General features: G+C 38.8%; 2 protein-coding genes across 8 annotated transcripts in view; one reads left to right on the top strand and one right to left on the bottom strand.

The window, feature by feature from the left end:
* COL4A5 (collagen type IV alpha 5 chain) overlaps positions 1-5,078 on the top strand; it is a 135,069-nt gene extending 129,991 nt beyond the window's left edge. For all 6 annotated transcript variants that reach the window (XM_039488497.1, XM_039488494.1, XM_039488496.1 and 3 more), the window contains 2 exons: positions 221-393; positions 3,012-5,078. In XM_039488497.1, the coding sequence (XP_039344431.1) occupies positions 221-393; positions 3,012-3,093 (255 nt within the window). In that variant the 3' untranslated portion in view covers positions 3,094-5,078. The remainder of the gene's footprint in view (positions 1-220; positions 394-3,011) is intronic.
* Positions 5,079-10,400: 5,322 nt separating this feature from the next.
* Positions 10,401-20,240, bottom strand: part of IRS4 (insulin receptor substrate 4) — a 32,882-nt gene continuing 23,042 nt past the window's right edge. For both annotated transcript variants that reach the window (XM_039488505.1, XM_039488506.1), the window contains one exon: positions 10,401-12,675. Coding sequence is in view for 1 of the 2 variants with exons in the window: in XM_039488506.1 (XP_039344440.1) it covers positions 12,671-12,675 (5 nt within the window). In the remaining variant the exon portion in view is untranslated. The remainder of the gene's footprint in view (positions 12,676-20,240) is intronic.

The following is a 20,240-nucleotide window of genomic DNA, read 5'->3' as shown; positions in this document are numbered from 1 at the left end:
ATTAAAATGACGTTTACCTGTAGCTGCCAACTATGGTAACAGAGATCAGTTATTTCCCAAAATTCAGATGCCACGGTAATCGGTAACCCTAGGTAAACATCATCTATGGCACTGTCTTAACAAACAGGAAAAAAGAATTAACATGATTTTTTTTTAAACAGGGTGACTTCTCCTAGTGCTTATGGATCCCAGTTGAACTTACAAGTTGTTTCTTTTCTAGCACACTAGTGCTGGTGCAGAGGGCTCTGGACAGGCCTTGGCATCCCCCGGTTCCTGTTTAGAAGAATTCCGCTCAGCTCCTTTTATTGAGTGTCATGGTCGTGGTACTTGTAATTACTACGCTAATTCATACAGTTTCTGGCTGGCAACTGTAGAGATATCAGAAATGTTTAGGTAAGAGAGCTTATTTCTTGCACATCACTTACTGTGTACTGAATGCATTGGAAATCACATTTATTTTCTAAGGACAAATGGTGATTTAGATCCTTATTTGAAGACTTAATTAATCCTTGTAAAACTGGTAATTTGTGCCTTTTCCCTCGTCTAAATGTGTGTCATGCTTTCGAAGACCAGTTTTTCAGGAATTTGTTTACTTGACAAAATCCTTTACATCTTGTCCGAACTTGCTGGGGTGCATTCTATTGCCAGTTTTGCAAGCTCAGAGCTACTTTCTGCCCACCCTTACTCATATTGACTAGTAGCTTATTCCAAATGTAGTCCCATTGTAATGAGTGGGACAGTATCAAAGAGTGATGTATTTATTCAATGTGAGTAACGATGCCACAGTCTGGCACTGAATGATGATTTTTGTGTTTTTTCTTGACATTTGGACAGACTCAAATATCTCAAATGTTGTTTGCAGAAGTACAGGGGTGAAATCCTGGCCCCACTGAAGTCAATGAAAGTTTTGCCATCGACTTCTCTGGGGCCTTGATTTCACCTTAGGATTTTGCAAACTCTTCAGGCTTCTACTCTTATCGCTTCCTTCACAAGTTTAGAGTGGCACCGTTGTTCTATGGAAAAATAACTTGCTTTCATAGAAACTAATTTTATTACCGAATGGTGACTTGTGTCTCAAATGAGAATTAACAAGTTCTGACTGCAGCTATATTGAAAAATGACTGTTGCACAATGAGCTTTATCCACAAAACGTGTTATACAATGTTAGTGGGTATCTACAACATGGAAGTCAAGTTACTTCCAATTAGAACACCTAACTAGTACCATTTATTTTTGTATTAGGCAGTCATTATGCCATTGGTTTGCAGTGTGGCTGATCAGTGGTAATTAACATGTTTTCCTGACCAGTAATAACCCTCATGGATCCTCTTTATCATCATTCACTATTTTCAATCTCACCCAAACTTAGCTTTCTATTTATTTCTCCTTTTCCTTTTCAAAAATGTGTTTATACCATTCACTTGAAAGAAGTGGACTACTCATATGTGACCAAGTAATGACAGGCTTACATGTGATGGTAGGGGCACGGCTCAATAGCCAGGGGTTCACTTCCAGTTTGTCTTTTAGGAATATAAGCTTATGCTTCAGGGTTTCAGCCGGCCATCTGGAGGGGTCAGGAATATATTCTCTCCTCCCCTCCCCCCTCACTGAGTGGTATTTTGCTTTGTTTTATTTTTTAAATCTCCTTTCCAGGGGTTGGCAACCTTTCAGAAGTGATGTGCTGAGTCTTCATTTATTCATAATTTAAGGTTTCGCGTGCCAGTAATACATTTTAATGTTTTTAGAAGGTCTCTTTCTATAAGTCTATATTATATAACTAAACTATTGTATGTAAAGTAAATAAAGTTTTTTAAATGTTTAAGAAGCTTCATTTAAAATTAAATTAAAATGCAGAGCCCCCCGGACCGGTGGCCAGGACCCGGGCAGTGAGAGTGCCACTGAAAATCAGCTCGTATGCTGCCTTTTGGCACTTGTGCCATAGGTCGCCTAACCCTGCTCCTTTCTCTGAAGCATCAGAACTGGCCACAGCTGGAGATGACATTGAATGGAGAGAGTCAGGCCTCTGAGATGGCACTGAGCATTCTGTCTCTCAGGTGCTTGGCTGGAGGGTTCCTGTTCACATGCTCACGGTCTAACTGATCACCATACGTGGGGTCAGGAAGGAATTTTCCATGTCAGATTGGCAGTGACTGTGGGGATTTTTTGCCTTCCTCTGCAGGGTGTGGGTATGGGTCACTTGACAGATAGATCTCACTTTATCATCGTTTCCCTGCCATTGAGGGTTCTCCAGAACTGGTGCACCTCGGTCCCACCTACGGGCGGATATTAGTCTAGCCTCCTGTGAGCTGTAATACTTTGGTCTAATTTTGGTTGTTCGGTTTAGTGTGTGAGTGCTGGGTGCCATTGGTGGCCGGTGATATACAGAAGGTCAGACAGATCATCTGGTGGTCCCTTCTGGCCTTAAACTCTATGACCGAGATGGACTTTTTTTATAATCACTCATGTACGTACCCTTACACAGCAGAAGGAAATAATTTGTTAAATCTGTCATCTTTACATTTTCACCTCAATTGGACAATGACATTTGATTATGGAATAATCCCATTCAAATGAGAAGTCAAAAGATTACAGATGTAAATTCTTCCATGTTGGGCGGCCAGGGGCAGGAGGGGAGATAGATCATGTTGTATTTTGTAATTGCCCAACAAATGTCATTTCTAAAAGATGCCTTTACGCAAATCAGTTTTTGTGGACTGCCCCCGACTGTCTGACATGTTGGGCTGATGCAGTTTGCTGGCACAGCACCTTCTAAATATTGAAATCCTGGTCTAAAATAAACAACTGTCATGACTCATGAGGGATTTTAGGGAGAGTAATGAAATAAGTGCTTGATCAAGGAAGGTGGTAAGCCCATGCAGTTCCCTTTCAGGAAGGCACTTAAGCACATCCTTAAGTACTGTTGATGTGAAAGGCACTCAACACCTTGCAAGTCCAGGCTCCTGTAAGCATAAGAAAAGCTAACCTTGTGTGTTTGTGTTTCCATCAACCAGTAAACCTCAGTCAGAGACACTGAAAGCTGGAGACCTGAGGACACGTATTAGTCGTTGTCAAGTTTGTATGAAGAGGACGTAACATCTTGGAGAATTGTTGTAAAACAATGAGAATTCCTAGGGTGCACTGTCCTCCTGCTGTAACAATGGTGCTACTGTGCGGAAAGAAACAAAAACAAAAACAAATCCAAACTGTTTGAAAAGTGCAGATTGAGGTGTACCTCACCAAAGTGCCAAACCAAGGCTGTCTGGTGCATATTTGTCAAAAGGACTGAGACAAAGGAATTGATCTCTTGGAAATGGAAAAGCCGCTTGAGGTTCACAAAGGATCAGAAGATGAAGTTTTTTCTCTCCTAGTACCAAAATGGCACTTTTGATCAACCAAGAGAAAAAAACAACAAAATACAATGCACTGAGTATGTTTAAAATAACAAGACTGCAGTTTTGAAAAACACTTTTTCATGGTGCTACTAACCCTACTGTATCCCAGGTTTTTAATATGAAATGTTAAGCTTATTTCTCTTTGTAAGTAATGAAATGTGTATATTGTGTAAACACCTTTTTAATTCAAACCTTCAATTATTTAGACACAAATCAGCCTAAAATCACTCTTCACAAAAAGTGTATTAAAAACAAGTTTAAATATACAGCAGGATTTTATATAAAATCAAGGGCAATGGAGAGAATCTGTACCTCTTACACCAAACTGCTACTGATTTTTAAAGTTTGGTTTCCTCCCTCAAGTTCCAATCTGACTTTATCTGGGGAATGTACAATATTTCTCTAGTCATTTTGATCAGGGTTTTAAATGTTTATACTTACACCAGGCTATCGATGGTGTTGTTTGTGCTTAGAAATCCAAACCATTTTTAAAGGATTGTTTTATTCTGTGAAAATATGTGAAATGATTAGCCATATCCGATGTCTTTTTTTTTTTTTTTTATAAAAACAAGTCATATTCATGATTTAGTAGTAACCAGTTTGCTTCAGCAAAAAATACCCCGTGGAAATATCAAATTGCCAAAGCATCTAAGATTATGCTTACAAAAACTTTCTTTGCTCCAAAGTGGTGTCATGTATATTATCCAGAATAGCTGTACACTCTGAAAAAAAATGAAATAAAGCAAAAACTGATCTTTTTCATATTTATAAATGTATCCTCTAATCATTTTTATGTGAATTATACACATCCATGATGGCTTTATACAAGGCAACAGTTTTTGTGTATGTATAATTCAATAAAGGCCGTGAAAGGTCATAGAGCTCCTTGTTTCTTGCATCAGCATATAAGAATCCTACTGTATCTGTCCTAGATTGTCATGTTTTGCAATAGTTTATCATCACATTTTGTACACAGAACTGTTTGTGCTTGTTTGATTTCTGTAGTCAATTCTATTGCATTTATGTATAAGCTTTTAGCACTCCCCAACAAAGGAAGTGAGAGTGTGCGTTTTCCAGGTGATCAGCCTTCTTGGAGATATTCATTGTATTTTCCCACCTTCACCATTCATTAGCCTGAGAATTAATGTATTGCTTTATAAAAGCAAAGTATATTTCAACTTATTTTGAGTAATGCTAATTAATTATCAGTGACATCTGGCTAATGGCTGTTCTGTCTCTGAATTTCTGATGCCAGCTATACATTAGGCTTGCAGCCACTTTAAAAAAAAAAAAAGGGGGGGGGGGGAGATATCCCTGCTGAAAACTGAGACATAGAAATGAGTTACTAGGCAAGGTGCCAAAGGTTAATAAAATGAGATGAGTGGAGGATTAATAGCATTTGTGTAAATATGACAATGGCAATTATACAAAGGTTTATTCTAAAATATAATAGTGTCATCTTGGTGTGTTTTTAAATGTTAAAGTAGTCTATGTACGCCTCATGCTTTATTTATACGTGTATAATATTGGGGTATTGGGCCTGTAATACAGCCACAAGGCTCATGTCTACCCTTTTGTGAGTTGCCTGCAAATCCATGATGGTAGAGAGTGAACAAAAGAACCAAACATTCCCGTCTACTTATTTTATTTGGTTGATCTTACATGTAAAGAAACAAAACTGAACCAGCTGCTGCTAACTCCCAATCAGAAAACTGTTAACTAAAGATGACATCAAACCCCAACTCCTGTCCCTCTTACCATAAACACCAGCCCCTGACTTACTGCTACGGCCCCAAGAACTAGGGTTAAATAGATGGGCCTTGACCTTTTGGGCCTGGCACATTACATTGAGACTAATTATCTCAACACAGCTTGAGTGCTTGTACTGATCACAGCTGTGTTGCAGTACAGCACAGGCAGAGTGGTAGGTTTCCACATAAAAGAACTTGAGACAGATGAAAAAGCAGGTCCTTCCTACATTACAGAGCCTTGGTTTCCACAATGACATTTCCTGTGGCTGTTGGACCATGCATGCTCTTCCTAGGATCCTGCTAGTATTGCTATATTCTGTGTTATGGTCTCATGCATCCTTTGGAGCATGTAAACGTCCCAGGGAATACTAGAGCAGCAATAAATTATGCAGCAATTTTCAGTATAAATTATAGTCCCTAGTGTAACAATGCATAGAACAGCTATTCCTTGCACGGTGAGTATGTCAAATCCCTTACTATCACATAACTGCTAGGTAACCAAAATAAATAGAGGGATGTGGGGCAGCTGCACACTGCTGGATGTTGCTGCATGGCTGCCTCTCCTGTGCATGGGCTGCCCAATCCCATTTTGCATGTTGCTGCTGCCATACAGTACAGAAAAGCACTTGGGTTTTAATGAAATCCATGGTGATGTTTCCAGCAAACTGTTCTCAATATTGCTCTATTAAGAAGCAAAGGTCTAGAAAGGGAAGATGGTCTTGTAGTTACGGCATTAGGCTAAGAGCTAGGAGTTCAATTCCCACCTCAGCCATATACTACTCCCTGTGTTACGTTAGGCAAGTCTCTTAGTCTCTCTGGGCCTCAATTTCTCATCTGTAAAATGGGGATAATCCCCCCCCCCATCTTTTCTCTTGTGCACTTAAGTTTGTACTCTTTGGACAGAGGCTCTCTCTCTCTATGTAGGTGCAATACTTACACTAGGTGCTCAATCCTGGCTGGGGCCTCTGCGTGTACCGTAATATAAATACAGCTGGCAAAACCTTGTTCTGCAGATTTTTGATATTACACGTGGAACAATCCTTTGACCTGCAGGGGGTTTGGAGACAAATCCGCACTGCCAAAACTGCCTTTATGATTTTTCCCCCCAGGTTGGTTTCAGAATCCAAAAGGACCCACTTTTCAGGTCAGATGTGGCCAAAATCTTGTGAAAACCTGTATATAGTGTTGGAGCTGCCAAACCTGTGCTCAAGCCTTAGAATGGCCTCCAATCCAAATTGCAGCCTAAAGGTACTCTTGGATTTAAATACTACCACTCCTCCGTGAAAGCATTTAATGTAATTGTGTTTCTCAAGTAATTCAGTCTTGTAAATAAAGCAGTTGCATTGGCTATAGAGCCTGGCCTATTCCTAGTTTACCTTCAGTAGTAATTATATAGAAAATGGAAATAAATGATCCTTTATACAAATTGTACATGGATAAGATTTGTGTGTTAACCACATGAGGGCACTATAGGCTTTCAAATATAATTTAAGAGTGCCTACGTCAGCAATGGTTTTAACAAAAAAGATCAAAATATGGAGGATGTAGATTAACTTCTTTGCTCAGTATTTGTCTCACCTGCTTTTGTAGGTGTACTGCAAGCAGTTTGCTGAATGGATTGAATTGGTGTCTAACTTCATAACAGAATTGCTGCAAACTAGGCTGACCTGCTAAAGTATAACTCTCATAATACTAATATGTAAATCTTTAAAACACTAACAGAGGGAGGCTAGTCCCTGCCACTCTTTTGTACTCTTAAGTGTCAAAGTTGCGGATGGGCCTCTCTCCTTACTGCCTTTCCTAGTAATGAGAGTCCTGTATTAATTCTTGTACCAAAGCCGTATATTGGCTGACTGTACCTTTAGGCTATTTTGTGAGTATGGAGTGAGATTGATTTATACATCATACTTCGATGGTACGGTTCTCTGAAATTCTTCAAAGTGAAATATTTCAGAACCATTTGATGTAGGATGGACTAGAACAGTATATATAGACTTTGGATTTAATGACTTCTAGATCTGTAACCAGTGAAAACTAACATCCCCTACACCAAAGGTTACTACAGTCTAATTGTAGGGTTTCATCAATTTTATTCTATTTTTTTAAAGGTACAACTTTAAAAAATATTTCCTCTTTTAACCTTACAAGTGTCAAAATGCTCATAGGTCAATGTGTCCAAAAGATCTGAGATCTCAGAAGAGCATCACCTTTTATGTGTGTTTGTTTTAATTGTATTTCCTAATATGCATGCTAGTAGCATGAGTCATTCTGCTTCCCATATTTTAGAGAAGTCTTTTTTGAGGGGCACCAGTGAGGGAAGGTCATTTTGTTAGGTTTAGACTCTTCTACTTTGAGCAATCTATAGTTGTAACACAGCTCTTTCCCAGCAGCAACCTATGGTTAACACCTTACACAACCCCTGTGGCTGGGGTTGTAATACTGTTGCTGCTATGGCTACCTCCACTGCAACCACAAGCCAGGAATTGTGCAAGATAGATTGTGATAATCTAGTCTTCAGGAGTGTTTTATTGACAGAAAGCAGGACAACGTTGCTAAGGAAAGGCAGGAGTAGTGATCAGCTCAGAAGAGCAGTAATGGAATATAGAGCCTTTCAAAACATAAGATCAGTACGCATAAAACTTGGAATGTGAAGGATGGGTGATGAAATCCGTCATTTATAGAGAACTAGTGATCATATCATAAAACCACTACAATTGGCAGAGGGTTAAGGATTAACTGCTAGGTAAATCAAACTATGCTAGTAATCCTAAAAGTAACCCTTGCAGCTTATAGCTGAAGTACAGGGCACAGATGTTAAACTGGAGCATTCTGTGGGTTCACTACTCTCTGTCCCACCCCTTTAAAAATAAGAATTTAGATTAACTTGAAACTGTCATGAGGAAAAATATATCTGAACTAGGTATACATAAAATACTGGACTGGGGCTTTCCAACACTCTAGTAAGATGTTCTGAGCTCTGAAACCTATACTACAATTAGCCACGAGTTCGTGGCCCCCTCTGAGATGTTCCTTTATGGTCTGTTGCAATTGAGGGAAGGAGAAACCAATGTTTAAAGACCCCATCTATTGTTAATGGAAAAAAAGAGGGGAGAGGATATGGACGTAGGTTCTCTCTAGTCTATCAAGCATGAGTAATAGGAATTTGAAGGCCACCTTTTTTCTTTCCAAAACCTGGAGAAGTCACAGAGGCAGAAAATAGGCACAGAGAATTGCCAAATATAGGAATTTTAAGGTTGTTCTGTACGTCACCATTTTTCTACTAACTGTACATGATGTAACTATTTCTGTAACATTTCTATGACATGCTGGATGTGTACTAGAGCTTCTCAAAAGAATCTTCCAACCAAAAGGCAACTTTTCTTTGCAAAAGTGTAACCATTTTTTAAATATGTAGCAATCTTCCACTCCTTGATATGAAAGTAGTGACTAACTGTATTCTGGTTTTGATCGAGGACATCCCCTTGTTTCAAAGCGGATAGTTTTGTCTACTACCCATCCCAAGGGTTGGTCCTTGAAAGACTAAAGCATTTAACACAGTTCAGGTCCAATGAGCCCCTTAAGCAGTTACTTTGTATGGGACTGTTGCAACAGTCTTTATGCTATTTGCATAATTTTCACTGTTTGTTTACTTTTGGTATGACTGCTTCTGTCACATACTAGAAGTACTGTTTTCTTTTTCTTCCACAACATAGGCTGCTTGCTATAAAATGAGGCTCTGAATAAGGAGCCTAGTTAGGATAATCATTGTTTTACAAAAATTTGGTTAGAGGGACTTAAACTAAACAGCAACTCTGAAAGTAAGTTTAATGCATTAATATTTTGAACAAAGGGAGTGTGACTTGAATTAAGCATTTAAAAAAGTTCTGCAGTTACAGACCCTGATCTTAGAAATGTTACTTTTAGAAATCACATTCATGGTGAAAGATAAGAAATTTAGTGTCTGATTAATGAGTTCAGCAATATATACGCTATATTAAACTAAGTTCTTGCTTCAGTACATATATGCAGGGATAGGAAATTTAAGAAAGTATCAAATTAGGTGTGGTTTCAAATTACTTAAAAATCCTCATTTAGCTTGTCTTCACTGTAAAAAAATAACCTGTAGCAAATCAGCAGACACAGTAGTGGTTGCTTTGTGCTAAAGAAAGCTAGGCCACTTTCCATGACATTTCTGAAAATTCCATCATATGTTGCAGAGCAGCAGTTCTCAACCCATGGCCCAATTAGCACACAGCTGTGCCCAGCTCAGCTGTGCACTAAAGGCCGCAGGTGTTCCTTGGGGGAAGGGGTCCAGGCTCCCCTGCCACCTAGCATGGGGAGGTTGTGCTTCCAGCCAGTCCTGGGGTCAGGGCTCCCCATCAGCCCTGGGCATCCAGGGCAGCCACCTGGCCCTGCGGGCTCCAGAGTCTGGGGCAGCCATGTGGTGGAGGACCAGGGCAAGCAGCTGGCCAGCCCTGTGTGTCGGGTCCAGGGCAGCGGGCTGGCCCTGGGAGCTCTGGGGGACCTGGCTGCCTTGCAGGGTCTGTGGCAGCTGCCTGGCCCAGCAAGCTCCGGCTGTTAGCTTTTCTGACCAACGCTGCACACTGAGTGGATGTTTTCAGAGAACTATCCATGATGACTCCAAGATCTCTGAGTGGCAACAGCTAATTTACATCCCATCATTTTGGATGTATAGTTGGGATTATGTTTTCCAATGTGCATTACACTTTACATTTATCAACACTGAATTCCTCTGCCATTTTGTTTCCCAGTCACTCAGTTTTAGGAGAGCCCCTTGTAACTCTTCGCAGTTTGCTTTGGATTATTTTAAGTAATTTTGTATCGGCAAATTTTGCCACATCACTGTTTACCCCTTTTTCCAGATCATTTATGAATATGTTGAATAGCACTGGTCCCCCAGGGGGCTGTACTGGGACATGACTATGTCCCCATTACCAAGAGACACGTGTCTATCAATGAGCACAGAAGTCTAATATATCAAGTTCTGGGTGCCTTAGCATAACCATTCACATTTAAGTCATTTTTCCAGAGTTAGAGAAGATTGTTTCATAGCTGGTGGTCTGAAATACGCTCTCCTGTAAAACTGGTTAAATCCACTCTTCAGCAATGTATAAATAGCCCTGTGATGACCAGATGACCACACCCCTTAAAAGAAAAGGATACTCGGGGGGGGGGGGAATACAATTCAGCCAATAAAACAGGTTTGCTTAAAAATAAGAGACCCAGACAGCAGAAGCTACATGAACACATTTACTGCGAGTAGCTCTATGGAAAGCCAAGTCAGATAAATATAAACACTATACAGAGCTTCAAGCCAGTCTCCCAAAACCGCAAATGCGATATGTTTTACAAAGAAAACAATGTAACAATATTTACAATGGAAGACAAAGCCAGATCAATCAGCTCAACTTTTAAACAGGTCTGAAGCAGAAATAGCAAATATAATGAACAGTTTCAACCATATATGTTTTAGTTTGTACAGACAATAACTGTCCAATATCAAATTAAATGTACAGGACAAACATTGTTCCATCATTGGTATTTTTGTACTATACAGCAGCATAAACGGGTAGCTGGAAGGTAGTATACATAGTGATATGTTTTACATATTCTGAAAGTGTTCTTCCAGCACAATACTGAATAAATTAGTGGCTGTAAACGAAGATTCAGAAAGATTGCATATTTATTATGCTGTACCTGTTAGTATTTGTACCACTATATTTGAGGTTACCCATTTAGTTATTTATTCAGCATTTATTAAATCAGTGCTGTATATTGTACAATGGCAGCCTCAGGACCTAATATGTAAATAAGGTATGTAACGTTCAATTTTTTCAACACAACCTTTTCTTTTCCCATTAGATGTTCTGAACGATCATCCAAATTTCAATTAATTTGAAGAAAAAAAAAGCTTTAAAATGGCTGTCTACATATTGCCTTAATTTACTACGCCCAAACAAAAACTTTATGGCAAGACAGTATCATGGTCTAGAGAAGTAATATTTTTAAATGAATTAACAGAGTATGTTTAGCAGCAACTAGTAACTGTACTGACTAACTTCTCTTCCAGATTCAAGAACACCTCTGTGCTTTTAAACTCTGCAGCAAGTATTTCTTTCCTGTTACTTTGTAAACTGATACTAAGTTTACAGAAAGGTCTTTATAATTTTGTGACATGTACATTTTAAGACTACTCAAAAATTTAGGTACACATCACTCAACATCAAAACTGACAGCATCTAATTTGTTATACAAACTGTACTAGTATTTTAAAGGTTGTATGTCATGTGAGGCAGCCCTACAAAACACTTGTACAATATACAATGTAGAGGATTACCAGCTGTGTGGTGCAGTACAGCATGAGGATTTGTGTACCACTTTTAAACCCCTTATCAAATCAGTGCCTTTTATTATTATACATTGTATGTACCAACAACTAGTGTCATGCTTTTAAAGGTCATAGCAGTGTTAAAAGCCTAAACTGATTTGAACCAAAATCAGTAAGAGTGATGCACCTAGCTCTAATTTTCTACAATTTATTTTTAATTTGAAATAGTCATTGTTTGCAATTTTTCTTTAGGCAGAATGCATTAAGTGTTAACCCAAGTATTTACTTTCCCATTATGCAAAAAGAAATGGTCCCAAATTAAAAGAGGGTTTTGGATGAAAGTAAGATCAGCTAGGGTGGTTTCTCTTTAAAAAGCTACAGCACACATCAATATTGTAAAGCAGAAGTCAAAGTTATAAAAGACCCTGCACTTTCCCATTTGAGTGCATGAATGGAAACCTCAATTTATATTTTATACATGTTCATAAACAAATGAGTAGGGATAATTTAAATGTAATCAATAAGACAACCAACCCTTTAATCTTACCTTATACATATCAGAATTCTGAGCAACAAACTTCAGTTTAAGCTCTGACATATAATTAAAAATACTAAGCTCTGTGATCAAAAACTACCTCCTATACTATAAAGCAAAATATAATAGAGAGGTCTGTCCATCACAGATTTAGGTTCAGTTACATGGTTCTCTCCCAGCCCCCTCAAAAAAAAAAAAATCTGACCTGCCAAAATATTTCTAAGCAATACATGTTTAAGCTAACGTACCAGAGAAACAAAACCCATATTAAATAGACTATCAGCCACCAGCTTTGACTTCTCAATATAAATAAAAACAAATTAGGGGCAGAGGCAGAGAGAAGTAAAAAGGAAGTTGTAGGAATCCCCTCTGCAGCATTCCCAATGCCGCTCAAACAAATGTTCTGCGGAAAAACAAATTCCATCACCAAAACACAGCTATGAAAAATCTTAATTCAAATTAACTCAACTGTAGACAGCTGATGTCTAAGCAAAAATCATTAGAATGATGTGTGTATGTCTGTGCTGGTGGAAGTGAAAGTAGCTGGCTGGAGTTGAGCTCTGCTTCCAAAAGCACCACACAGTTTCTGGAGGTACCAGTAGAAAAGCCGCCTCTTCTAACAATGGTTTCCATGGCAATGCAGTCAGTCTAGGAAGAAACATAAAAAAAATAAAAATACAGTCAGTGACACTAACAGAAAAACTATTTTCTGTTGAAAAGAAGATATGGAGTTTACCCATCAAAACAAATGACATCTATTGAAAGTAGGACAAAGGTGAAAAGTTCTTAAAATGGGGTTAATTAAACAGATTCCTGCTAGATTCCTCAGAAGGACTATGGGGAAATCAAAGAAGAGAATTCCTCACTTAGAGAATCCATCTCAAGTGTACATTATTCTCATTGCATTCTGGACAGGACTCCAAGAGTCTAGTCTATTTTGTGTAGCTAGCCCATATTATGCAGACAATCAATGAAGCTCATAATTACTTATGTAACTCACTACCAAATTAGATTGCTTTAAAGAGATACCTGTGATGTGACAAGGCTAGGTTATATACACAGCAGCCATTTATTACAAACATCCAATGAAAAAGGTGACTATTCGTGATTTTGTCACCCAGCTATAATTAAGATTGTGCATGACGGCTGTAAAAACATTTAATTTTGACTGCAGTTTAAATGATAAAAGGAGAGGCCTATGACTGGTGCCAGTCTTAACCCTGAGCTTTCAGAAAAAAATACATTTGGTCATTGTTATCCTATGAGAAACAGCACAGAGTTCAAGTGATTTTTATTTTATTTTTTTGCACTCTTAAGAACATGATGAAAGCACAATTGATGGATGGCAGCAATACAGATAACTAAGATCAAGTTTTAGTTCAAACTCTCTGAAAACATCAAACTAAAATTCTTAGCAAGAATTGAAGCAAGGTCTCTGGGTACAGCAAGATGGGCCACAGTAGAAATATGCAGAGGTCACCGAAGAGACATGGTGGGGGAAGGACTAAATGTTTTAATGACATGTGAGAGTGAAGAGTTATTTAAATATCCTTCTTGCAATGTTCTGAGCACTACCCTAAATGTCACATGATTCTCCCCATACCTTTCCAACACAAAGTGTCTTTCCTCCTTCACCCCATGGGTGGAGCTGAAAATTTGCAGCTCTTCAGCCAATCTACTAGATCTCATCATCTCCTACTCCTGACACCATCCTCTTCCATCACTTTTCAAGCATGCTGGTGTCCTGAGCCCTAAATACTTTTCTTGACCCTATTTCCATAAAATACTGCCTCTCTCTTTCCTCCCCTTTGCCTTGAAATTTATCAGATGTGTCATCTATAGCCATTACTTCAACTTCTTGGATCCCTACAATTCTGCTTCCCTCTATACTCTAATGAAACAGATCGTACATAGGTCTCCAATATCGTACTCCAGGGCATGTGCAAGGGCCTCATGCCTGTACCCATCTTTCTCAATCTACTGTTTTCAATAGTTTCATACCATCCTTTTCCACCTTTTCTCCCTTGTGTGATACACTGTGTGTGTCTGCAGACTATTATTGTAGGCTTTTTGGAGAAGGAACCATGTTAAGTTAGTTCAACACCAAATGCACCAGTGCGCAATAAATAAATACTAGTACAAGAGAAGCAGGATTGGGATGGGGGGAGAATACAAAAAGAGATACCAGTCTATTTTCACTCTAAACTAAGCAATAATGAACTTTATGATTCAAAGGCCTGTAAATGGACCAAGTCCTTTTAGAATTTAGTAACAACAAAATGCCCAATTACAACTCAGAATAGTTTATGATATAGGAACTTCACTTTTTATTACGCACTGAGACACATCATCATCTACGGAATGAATACTGGGGAGGGAGGGAGGACCCCCCCCCAGGCTCTGACAATCACTTGAGTGGCTTTGGGCAAGTCTCTTAACCTCTGTCTCAGTTTGCCCATCTATAGAAATGGGTACAATACTTATCTCCCTCACAGGTGTATTGTGAGGATTAATATGTTGTGACTAGTTAAAGCCTTGTGTAAATGCAATGCACTATTATACAAATCTATGAGGAAGCTACTGCTAAATAGACAGGAACTGCATCAAAAGGACAAATTATTCAGTCTGAGACAAAAATAAAAGTGTATAGAAGCAATACCAAGCTGTTCTAGGGTCTCAGATAAGGAATTTCTATTTTCCTGGCCTGATGGGAAGCTATTTCATTTGAAGAAAAATGACGGAGTAAATTAAAATCTAAATCACTACAAGAGAGGTATCTTACTAACACGTCAAGTGTGAAGAAAGCCTTCTATAGCATTTAACCAAAAGAAACTGTAGTAACTACACATTAAAGGCTGGGTCAAATCACTTAAAAAATGCCAATCTCAAAACCCAACATGGTGCTGTTTCGTAGCTATCTTAATCAAATCACAAGCTTTATATAAAATCATTTCATTTTACACACACACTGCAATTTAGTTAGCAACAGCTTTGAATTTGCTTTTTGTTTTGTAAAATAAAGGCATGGGGTTTTAAATAGTTTTCCTTTTTAAAAGAAGGATGTTTTTTGTTTTAGGATCAAAGAATGAAGGGGCTATGCATCACACTTACAGAGTCACAGAAGCTTTTTCTTCAGTGAGGCATGCAACCAAAGCAGCACCTCATTGCTCACATTAATACAGCTAAGGCTTGCATATTAACCTAAGTTCACTAGTAATAAAGGTTTTCCACCCCCTCCCTTGCTTCCTATCTACAAGCTTACATAGAAAAAGGGACTTAAAAAGCATCTGTACTTTTGTCTATAATTTTTTTCCTCTACATTTAAGACAAGATACACCTGAAAAATGTTTGACCAATTATTCTACTCCAGGGGTCGGCAACCTTTCAGAAGTGGTGTGCCGAGTCTTCATTTATTCACTCTCATTTAAGGTTTCGCGTGCCGGTAATACATTTTAACCTTTTTAGAAGGTCTCTTTCTATAAGTCTATAATATATAACTAAACTATTGCTGTATGTAAAGTTAATAGGGTTTCAAAAATGTTTAAGAAGCTTCATTTAAAATTAAATTAAAATGCAGAGCCCCCAGACTGGTGGCCAGGACCCGGGCAGTGTGAGTGCCACTGAAAATCAGCTCGTGTGCCGCCTTCGGCACCTGTGCCATAGGTTGCCTACCCCTGTTCTACTCTCTCCAATTATACCCCCCAAAACATTTTGGCAATGGCAGACAGGCTGTTTAATAAGATAATCCTAATGTCAGACATGACAGAATTCAGATTCCCTACAATGTTTCAAACCTTTTATAAAATCCTGGAATATTCTATTTGCCAATCACATATAAAAACAAAAAGGGAAAAAAATTGATCTTCTGGAAAGATGAACTTGCTAACCTTGTAATTCTGCTTCTTTGAAGATAGCAGGCCAAATTCAGAGGGAAACCTAAGCAAGCCTCAGTCTAGAAGTAGTCAAAGCTGGTGAGATTCTTTTGGGGACCAAAAGAAAGTGTATCATTGTAGACAATACACCAACTCAGACTCCGTTAGATTCACATGGTGAAAGTCAGCATATTTAAATTAATCTAAGTGGAATTTAACTCAGACCCCCTGAAAACTATTTATGCCCACTCTACTGCTGTCTAAATTGGTGCAACGTATATACTGAGAAGCCAGAAAACGGTGTATTAACGTGTAAAACTAAAGCCCCGCTCTACTTGCACCTTTTTCTGGCATCCCTTGACATAAATTACATTACTTTAGATAGATGTGTAGGTGTAAGTAGCTCTAATGGGGCTTAAATGCAAGGGAATTTAAATTACACATTACCTGTGAATTTGGCCTATCATCTCGTAAGATTCTCACTCTTGGATCTCAAGCCTCCAACCCAAAACTAGTAGTAGCTTCCAAAGCTATAGTTATTAAGGGCTGAACCCCTATTTCCCCCCACCCTCTTCATGAAGTGGAACATTTCAAATGGACAGTTTGAGTAGTACAACCCACTGGGGCCCTAAATAGTCAGTGCCTTTTTTGGGGGTGGAGGGAGGGGAGGTGTAAAGGCATTACATTCACTTATGTACTACAAATGTAAAGGAAAAGGAAAGGGAGAAAAAACCACCACCCATCCAAAAGCAAATCCCCTAAACTTTGAGGGGAGATGGATAGATAACCGAGATCCTGCAAGATCCCCATCACAAATTAAGCATATCTGCAGTTACCACAATTTGAATGGGTGGTGCTTGGAAGTTCATTCCTAGCTGGAGATTTACCACAGGCAGAGAGGCCCATAGATCATCAGTTGTTCACAAGGAATGCAAGAATTCCAACGCTATCTCAAAGTCCACCGAGGTTTCCCCATGCAGACACATGCCATAGGTACTGTTACCATAGTTGCAGCCAAAAGACCTAATGCTGAGTCTGATCTGAACTGTGATTTGTAAATCCTCATTTTCAAACTGGTGATGTCTCCCTGCCAGGCAAACAATGTCTTGAATTTTGTTCTGAACAGGAAGACCTGTGCTGAAATCCACCCTGCAGTGCCCTTTTCATCTTAGCAGTACAATTATCTCTATGCAACAAGCCAAGACCTGGAGTAGCTTACTCCTGAATCCCAGTGTTTCTGATTTTCATTTATATGATAATATAAAGGCACCTTAACATGGGTGCAAATATAAGGAACCTTAATAGTGCCAGAGATGTAATACAGGCTTACTGTAAATGAGCACATGGTCCAACATCACCTGAGCTGATTTCTGGTCTCCTACCATTGCATTCTGATCAGGAGATCCTCCAGGCAGGGAACTTGGGCACGTTTAGTACGGTTGTGTGAAGATGTGTGCAATCACACACATTCCCCCCACACCCCAAACGTTGCAGTGCAAAGATTTTTTTAAAAAGAGTTTTTCTGTTTCCATTGTTTGACTGGTAACTGATGTTACATATTACACTGTTATGTCTTTGGAAGGCTTTTTAAAATACTAGAACTAAGGACTATAGAAAATTAAAAGGGAAATGGTAACATCAAGAGTCTATTGTGCTAATTGGGCACACTGGGGGGAAAGGAGTTTTTAAAACCCAAGAGGGGTTGGAAATTTGATGGAGTCATTGGTGATTGTAGGTAGTAGGTGCATCCACCATCACTAGATATTAAAGAGAAGGGAGTAAGTGGACCATCAGGAAGGTCTGTTTTCCTATATTCCAGAAACTTCTGGAAGATGAGCAGGACTTCAGATGACATAGTTCAATATAAATCTGACTTATTTTTCTGTCTTCACAGTATTCAATTCAGTAGGTAACATTTTCTTATGGAAACTAGAATATATATGAAAGCTGTTAATCACTAAATATTATTCTATTTGCAGTATTGATGAAGATTGTATGATTGTATCTGACAACACAACTAACATTGAAAGAAGCGATAGGAAATAAGCAACTAAATGGACTAAAGTAATGAAAAGAATTCTTCTATAACAACATGTAAACACTGTCAAGAATTAAGTAACTAGAGAGAAAGGATTTGTGTTCATCTGAAAGTACAGAAAACTGATTTCTTTGGATTCTTCAAGATCAAATGTGTCACTGAATGAAACTCTCTCTCAAAGTGGAAGGACAGACATTGATAAGATTGATTAGCCTGCAAGTGAGACACTTTCAATCTCAGGTCAGCAAAGTCACTGAAATGTAGCCACAATAAAAAGTCCCTATTCCTGATCTTTCAGGAGCTCTTCAAAAAATCTGCTTTTCAGAAGCAAGTCTCCCTTAGTCTTTAACACCACAAAATGGCAAAGATCAATCGTTTATTATGACATATAAAAACAGAGGCAAAAACTTGAACTTAAAAGAAAACTGCAGCTTTCCTATATATTAATAATGTTGCCTTTAGAGTAGCCTTAAAGTGAAAATTTAAAGAAATGCTTGAAGCACCTAGCCCTGGGCATACTTCTCCAGGTATATTTAAACCCTCAAGCCCGTTACAATATGCTACAAAGAAACTGCTTTATATCTTATTCAAAGTGTTGTACTTTTTTGACTTAGGTCAGATTCCATTTCAAGGTTTTTATATGAAAAACAAGAGCCCAGCAAAAGAGTTAAGTATCCAAAAGCTTTGCAAATCACCTCCAAAATATAATTTCAGGGACAGATTCATTGCACTGCAACACCTAACTTTTGGTGCCTTGCCACCCATTGGACCCCACCACCCCAAGTCTGGGGTCTAAGAATGCCAGCAAACTCAGCAGAGAGCTGTCTAAGCTAGCCACACCCTAAGTCCAGGCCTGAGGAAGGTGCCTACCTGTTCAGGATTCTCAGGCCACAGGCTCACTAGTGGAAATATAGGTGCCTAGGGATTTTAGGCACCTACAAAGTTAGGCAGCAGCAGGGTTCTGAGGACCTCAGCAGCACCTAAATGTTGAACTTAGGTGCTTAACAGCCACTTTGGGTGCCTAAGTCCTTTTGTGGATCTAGCACTTGGTTTAGAAAATTAAATTATTTCTTTTCACCTTGGATTGCTACATTTTGGTCTTCCAGCCTACCCTGCTCTACATATACCAATCAAAACTACTCTTCTCAACAGTTTGGAACAAGAGGAGTCCACTGAGCTGTGTATGGTCTTGAAGTTTTCTGCCTCAAAGGATCAGGAAGGAAGGAGGGACAGAAGAGAAACCAGGAGTGAAAAAGGTAAGGTGGAATGGCAGCAAACCGACTGCTTGGACAGCTTTAAAGGGTGTAATTTAAAATAACAAACAAGAACAAAATCCCAATGCTTTATACATAAAACTCTGCAAATTTTTCATAGAAAGGTAATTTACAGAGCTACAAGATACAGGGAAACAGAACTAGACTACAGTCTCTATAAATTAGATTCCAAACATGCTGCACTCCATTTGAACAGACTTTGGATGTCTATATATTTCAATTTATGTTTCATTTACCGCAACTGTAGAGTTAAGTTCACACAACAGAGAGAAAATTCAGGATCCCGTTTTAAAAAAAGAAAAGGACATTTTGAACATACAGCAGACATCTTCCACCCTCCAATTACTCCTCAAAGAAACATATGCTAAATTATCTTCGTTTTCACAGGAGTGGGCATCTGATGACTTATGAGTGAGTTGTAAAATTCCATTAATAGAAACTTTGCTTAGAAAAGATTTTAGTACAAAGTCTGACCGTTTGGGCAATCTCCTGCAGTAACCTGGATAAACCTTACTGTATGAAGTTAAACTTCACCAAATTATGTTGAATAACTTTGGGGTCCATTGTATTAAAAATGCAATTGTTTATGTATGACGATGGAAATGTATGTAACTTCTCTAGGAAACGTGACTAATGTAAAACAATTGAAAATGTCAGCAACATCAAAGGACTTTTTGAAACAATGTAAACTTTTAAAATTAAGTGCGTTTCCCAGGAAATCTGTAGGAGGAAAGGAGGGGTATGCTAATGTAAACCCTCTGGTTAGGTGGGAACTCTGCTGTTTGAAGCTTTGCTCCCCTTAGGGGGGCACTGGCTGGCTGATCACCTATTCACGGTCTCTTCAAAGACCCCAAATTGGATAAAGGACTCAATTCCAGATTAATGGGGTTCTTGTTCTGAGCAAAGGGTGTTATAAACCTGAAACTGTGGGGTTTGAAGGACTGAGTGGGGTTTGAAGGACTGCTCACCAGCCAGAGCTGGAATTAGGTAATCTCTGGTGAATTTATTAGCATGCATGTAGGTTCTTTT

The sequence above is a fragment of the Mauremys reevesii genome, linkage group 9 (assembly GCF_016161935.1).
Source record: "Mauremys reevesii isolate NIE-2019 linkage group 9, ASM1616193v1, whole genome shotgun sequence".
Taxonomy (NCBI): Eukaryota; Metazoa; Chordata; order Testudines; family Geoemydidae; genus Mauremys; species Mauremys reevesii.
This window is presented reverse-complemented; position numbering and strand designations above follow the sequence as displayed.